The sequence below is a fragment of the Arachis ipaensis genome, chromosome B06, assembly GCF_000816755.2.
Source record: "Arachis ipaensis cultivar K30076 chromosome B06, Araip1.1, whole genome shotgun sequence".
Classification (NCBI taxonomy): Eukaryota; Viridiplantae; Streptophyta; class Magnoliopsida; order Fabales; family Fabaceae; genus Arachis; species Arachis ipaensis.
This window is the reverse complement of record NC_029790.2, coordinates 59,727,416-59,733,033: the sequence shown is the minus strand read 5'-3', so window position 1 is coordinate 59,733,033 and position 5,618 is coordinate 59,727,416. Positions and strand designations below refer to the sequence as shown.

At 35.5% G+C, this 5,618-nt stretch overlaps 2 protein-coding genes and 1 long non-coding RNA gene across 3 annotated transcripts; all 3 read left to right on the top strand.

Moving 5' to 3' along the window:
• Positions 907–1,208, top strand: LOC110263340. Its single transcript, XR_002348803.1, has 2 exons — positions 907–956; positions 1,052–1,208. It is a non-coding gene; the product is annotated as an uncharacterized LOC110263340 (long non-coding RNA).
• LOC110263756 (protein PHLOEM PROTEIN 2-LIKE A8-like) lies at positions 2,018–3,376 on the top strand. The gene is made up of 4 exons (XM_021105527.1): positions 2,018–2,029; positions 2,242–2,381; positions 2,898–3,080; positions 3,313–3,376. Exons 1-4 carry the CDS (start codon positions 2,018–2,020, stop codon positions 3,374–3,376), a joined length of 399 nt encoding a protein of 132 aa, XP_020961186.1.
• On the top strand, positions 4,144–5,526 carry LOC110263339 (putative auxin response factor 23). The gene is made up of 3 exons (XM_021104511.1): positions 4,144–4,434; positions 4,964–5,077; positions 5,220–5,526. The coding sequence occupies exons 1-3, from the start codon at positions 4,333–4,335 to the stop codon at positions 5,340–5,342; spliced, it is 339 nt and encodes a 112-aa protein (XP_020960170.1). The 5' UTR covers positions 4,144–4,332; the 3' UTR covers positions 5,343–5,526.

Here is a 5,618-nt window from a genome sequence, read left to right as displayed (position 1 = left end):
AGGTGTGCTTTAAACATGTTGTCTAATGTAAAAACACCAAATAAATACTTAGTAAAATTTTTTCGCCCTCTTCGTATCCATTCAGCTTCACGCACGCACTCTCATCCTCCCTCAACTCACACACACGAAAGAGAAAAAATCAGAAAGGGGGAGCATAGGAAGAAGAAGAGAAGAAGAGAGGAGAGGGGAAGGAAGGAAGGAAGGAAAGAAAGGATGACACCGCCTAGGGCTCCGCCGCCGTCGTTTTCGTTATCGAGCGCCAGGGAAAGAAAGCTCGAGGAAGAGAGAAAACGCGAGGGAGTAGAGAAGAAGGGGGGTGCTCGGTCGCCGCTGAAACTCCACCGCCACTGCTAGGGCTTGTTGCCTTCGCTGTTCTGCCACCGTCGGGCAGCTGTTCCGCTGCCAAGGAGCTCGAAGGGAGTACCCCGTGTCACCAGGTAAATTCTCTGTTCTGTATCCTTTCTTTCTCACTCATTCTCTAACTCGAGGGCCCTCGATCCCCTCGTTCACTAATGTTTGCTCTCCAGTACTGTTTCGTAGCTCTTCGCCATAGTCCGTCGTCGTGTTTGTTGCCAACTCGCCGTCTTCGAAGGTAAATGCTCTATTCGTGGCTCACTGTAATAGTTTCGTTTTTTTGCTCTGTTCATAAGGGTTATTGATCTTTGAATTATTCTTGAATGATTCTTTTCAATTTTTCATTCATTGATTAATTGATTGTTGATTAGCTCTTACTGCTGTTTGTGATTATTCATTGTAAATATGCTACTGTCCTGCTGTTTTTTATGATTTTGTGGCTTAATTGTGAATAGATTGTTCTGTTTGTGATTAATTATTTCATCCTATATTATTGTTAGTTAACTGGTTTTAATTTTGTTCCTGGGGTTTGAGTTTCTTCTCCAAAGTCACCGGGTTGCCTTCTCTGCCTCTCTCTTGGTCCAGAGATTCCGTCTCCACAGGTTTTTTATTACTATTGTATTTTAATTAAGGAGATTGAGGTGGATGTAATATAATTGATTGAGGTGCGTGATATATTTGATTAATGTGAATGAAGAATACTAGGTTGAGTTGAATTGAATTAAATCATGGATAAGAGCATGTTAGCTGGTTTGGAATCACTTCCAGAAGGTGGCACTGGCAGAATCAACAGGTTTGGACCAAAAGCAAATAAACAACTAGGTCATAAATCAAAGGAAGATAGACACTGGAAACCTCTGAAGACATGCAGTTCATGGTGATGGATGGCCTTCATGCTTATCAGAAAGCAACCCTCTATATGGATCCTCATTACTTGCCTGATCCTCACTACCGTCTAGCTCCATGATCAACACCTCTTAATTAACTGTAAGCTAAGCTATCACCTTCTTTATATTTTTAACCTCTTAATTAGGGTTTCTTTGTTATTATGTCGCATAATATCATAAAAATTACCGTAATTTCTAAAATGGCACTCAAGATTATGACTTTTTTAGAATTGTTGTTCGCCTGTTCTTATTTATTAAGGAAAAAAAAGTCTGATGTATAAATATCTCATGTTAACAAGTTTAAAAAAAGGTTAACCCGGGTTTTGGCAAAATTTGACCATACATGAAAAATTAAAAAATATATTTGAAAATAGGTTTAAGAATGTTGTTTCGTATTTGATTGTTAACTCGTAGTGACACATATTCAGTTTTTATAAGCCACTACAGCAGTACAGCTACAATAATAATAATAAGGGAATTTGCATCTTTAATTTTGTTCATTTTTGTCATTCTATTTATCTTATTATTCTTGATAAGACCTTTTAATCTGTTAATGAAAATATAGCGCACATCTATATATAACTAGCTAAATTCCTATATTTTCAGAAATTGGACCAAGTCTGGGAGAAGTGGGGTTTAAGGGAAGCATCAAATAGTAATTGATTTATGGTGGTGGACTTTTGTGTTAGAGATCGTTTTTGTTAGAAGTACTTTTGATCCCTTTTATAGTATTTATGTATAGTGCTACTAGTTGGTTATAACTTATAACATAAGGCATGTCAACTCATGTGAGCATTGGATGTACTATAATTGTGTGATATATTTTGATCCTTTTTACAGTTCCCTTCACTCTATCTATTAACTAATTCCATGTGTTTTAATTTAAGCTTCATGTTCCTAACTTTTTCTATCCCTAACTAGAGTCCTCATCTTATTTTTAAGCATTACATTGTGTTGTTATCTAAGGTTACGTAATGGTAAGTTTTCTATCTATTGGCAGGTGGACAATTTGAAGGCCAAGTTACATGAGAAGTTGGATCAATCTTTAAAAGACATTCAACTAAAGCCTAAAGAAATAAAAGATGCATCAGTAGACCTTACTCCTTTTGATTCTGCTCATGAGGTTAGTAGTGGTGACTGGTTTCTAGCTGTTAGTTGTCTTTTTCCCCCTCTCCCCAATCCATCCCGTTAGTTGTTCACCATTTCCAAAGAGCGTAAATGATGACACTAATAAGTAATATCAGGAACCAGAGTCTTTATCAACCAAAACAAGATAGAAGAACGTGCAGGGCTAGGGTATGATCTTATCCTGTGCTTCATTTTCTGTCTCTCATAGTTAAATCTTCTTCTAGAAGGGTCACCAAGTTATGATCTTATCCGGTTGTCATGTGCGTCCTGTGATTTTTAGAACCATGGATATCATGAAGCTTCAAAGATTGCCTCCACCTGAGAATCTTTCAAGGATGAACACCTCGAGATTTGGTGATAGACCGCTCTGGTTTAAACCCTTCACTGTTGTCAAAGTTGGAGAATAGAGCTTTGGGTCAGGCTTGGTTATGGATGACACACTTGCTGAGAAGAAAAGAGAGCTTTACCAGGCAGTGGAAGGTATCCCATTTTAACAATATTCGATCTACTTTTTCTTTTTCTTTTTAGGGGCAACGACACGCGCACCAACTTCGTGATTCATCTCCGCAACGAACAGCAAGTCAAAGTGGTCATAGATGAGGATCTCCCAAAGGGGCAGAGCATAGGGCCTTCACTCTCAAAGGCTATTGAAAGTTCACATGTATCTATTGTTGTTTTCTCACAAGACTATGCTTCCAGCGAGTGGTGCTTGTATGAATTGGTCAAGATATTAGAGACCAGGAAATAAAAAGGACATGAAGTTCTCCCGATTTTTTATAAAATACAAAAATTATTATTTCGATTAAAAATAAGTCAGTCGGTTTAATATGGCAGTTGAGTTGTGTGTGAAACTCTTATTCTCTCCAATTTAGATTTCTTTCAGCAAAAGAATAAGTATATCTAGTATGCTTTTTAATTCTGGTTTATTTTCATATTATGCTAGGGGTGATGCTGATCTTATTAAGCATATAGTCAAATATGTTCTGCAAATAAAGAATTACCCGTAGCAAATCCAAGGCTTGAGGCGAGGAATCTTGTGACTTGACTTAATTTGCTAAATTATACTTATTTCATGAATTCACAAATCATAACATAACATTGTGTCTCCGTCTGTCTCCCTCATGAATTCACAGACAGTAGAGAGAGGGCAAGGAACAGAGGAATAGCCAAAGCACCAGGGAGCAAAAACAGGAGCGTTCTTCAAGTTTTTGGCTCTTCATCAATCATAGCACCAAGAGAAAGAGAATGATGGCCAAGGAGGGAGCTGACTGAAGCTTAAGAGGGAGCTGCGTTCCACTCACCCAACTGTTCTTCGAGTTTCTTTGCTAGGTGAGGACAGCGACTTCATCTTCGAGTTTCATAGTTAGATATTGATTTTAGCTGTATGTGGTGATTAAATGGCAGAAACCTTTCCATTGAGTATGCTTATTCTCAAATAAGTTAGGCTACATAATATATTTATTGACCAGTCAGCTGCTTGATTCTTGGATCTGTATGTGAATGATTGTTGCTTTCTTAATCAGTAGTTTACTTTGTAGTGGTAAATGGTAATGTTCTAATAAACAAAAATCAAGTACTAATGGGGACTATTATTCATTTGTCTAGAGTAGTTTACTGATTTCATGTTAATTATTTTTGTTGCATGTGGATTATATATGCTGCAGTATTTTCGTGGTTCATGGCAATTTATCAACTATTGTCAACTATTGAGCTTCATGTTCCTAAATATTCCTATCATTGAATTCAGCATTTCAAAGTTTGTTCTTTCTCTAAGACCGTGTCAACTGGAGTTAAAATTTGAGTGAAGCAAAAGGAACATATTTGTTCTTTATCTTACCTTCTGATAAAGAATAGAATAGTGTCCTTATGTTTATCAATTTGCCTGGTTTTTATTTTTGACATTAACTCCACCTTAAACAATTTTGATACTCACACTTATTCACTTACAAAATCCACCAATATCATGGTTTTGCAGATTGACGAAGAGCTTCTTCAGGAAGTGGTTAATATGGGATTTGACAGAAATAAATTGGTTGAATCTTTATGCAACAGGATCCAAAATGAGGTTTGTGTCCTTCATTCTTTCCTTTCATGTCTTCTTGATTGTCTCTTATTATTATCTATATATTTCTGGTACTGTGGCAAACTACTTGTTATTGGACAACTGGTTCCATGTTTCTAGTGGCTATCTTGGAGCTGAGTTTCAAGAGACTATGGTTGACTCTTTACCTTAGATAGTTGACTTTTTTAAGTCTTAATGGATCTAATAATATCTCTTCCTCTGCTCAATATCTCCCACTTATTTATTTATTTTCATGTGGTTTTGTTGTTACCATGTTTGGTTAATGTGAGTGTTGAGCTGAAAAAGAGTAATGTCTGTGTTCTTTTAGCAATTGACTAATGTTGTTGGGACCCTTCATTTTTAATGTTTTCCTTTAATTTTTCAATATGAAGTGAATGACCCTTTTTGCCTTGTGAACATGGAGGTTACTAAGGAAGAGCTTAATGCAAAAATGAGAGAAAAAAGTTTCCAACTTTGGTCTGAAAAAAACCATGCAAAGTTTCCAACATGTTTGTGTTTTGTTTTGTGGTAGATGGGGCTGGTGATGATTTGTTTAAAGAGCTACGGAGGTTGTGCAGGGCCATTAATGGATGTTCCTTGTGTTCAAGACAGAGTTTTCTATTTCCCTCAGGGTCACATTGAATTGTTATGATATACACTTCTTTACCTTGTTTCTGATTTTGTTTGTGAATTTCATTTTTTACCTTTTTTGTGCTATGTATGCTTTCAAATTTAAGCCTTAAGGGGTTTAGTAAGTGTTATATAATTTTGATTTTTTTCTTTTGTAGTTGCCAGAACCTACAGAACAAGATTTGAGGCAGATGAAGAACCAGAAATCTCCCAAATACGATCTTCCGTCGAATAAGATATTTAAAGAACAAGATTTTTTTTCTCTTCTATCAGAAGGTTAATAACTTTTATTAGAAGATACTTATGTAGGATACAATATTTTGGTTTTTTATAGTTTATTAGTAGTAAATTCTAAGTGGTCTAATGTATATTTGATATGGGTATGTTTAATTTAGTGTGAGATGTATGAATATTCATTTATGATCATCCCAATATTTTTAGTTTATTATAAATATATTTTGTTAAAGGATAATTTGTATTATTTAAAGAATATTGTATGGTATTATTATGTATTTATTTTTATTTTATAATTTTTAACTAATTTAATTAAAAAAATA

Excerpts from the sequence above, each read along its gene's own strand:
- LOC110263756 (XM_021105527.1), top strand. Across the intron at positions 2,382-2,897 it reads GAGGTTAGTAGTGGTGACTG|GGGCAACGACACGCGCACCA; the intron begins GTTTCTAGCTGT and ends TTTTCTTTTTAG. Across the intron at positions 3,081-3,312 it reads GCTTCCAGCGAGTGGTGCTT|GGGTGATGCTGATCTTATTA; the intron begins GTATGAATTGGT and ends ATATTATGCTAG.
- LOC110263339 (XM_021104511.1), top strand. The coding sequence starts at position 4,333 with ATGGTTTTGCAGATTGACGAAGAGCTTCTTCAGGAAGTGGTTAATATG. Across the intron at positions 4,435-4,963 it reads GCAACAGGATCCAAAATGAG|ATGGGGCTGGTGATGATTTG; the intron begins GTTTGTGTCCTT and ends GTTTTGTGGTAG. Across the intron at positions 5,078-5,219 it reads CTCAGGGTCACATTGAATTG|TTGCCAGAACCTACAGAACA; the intron begins TTATGATATACA and ends TTTCTTTTGTAG.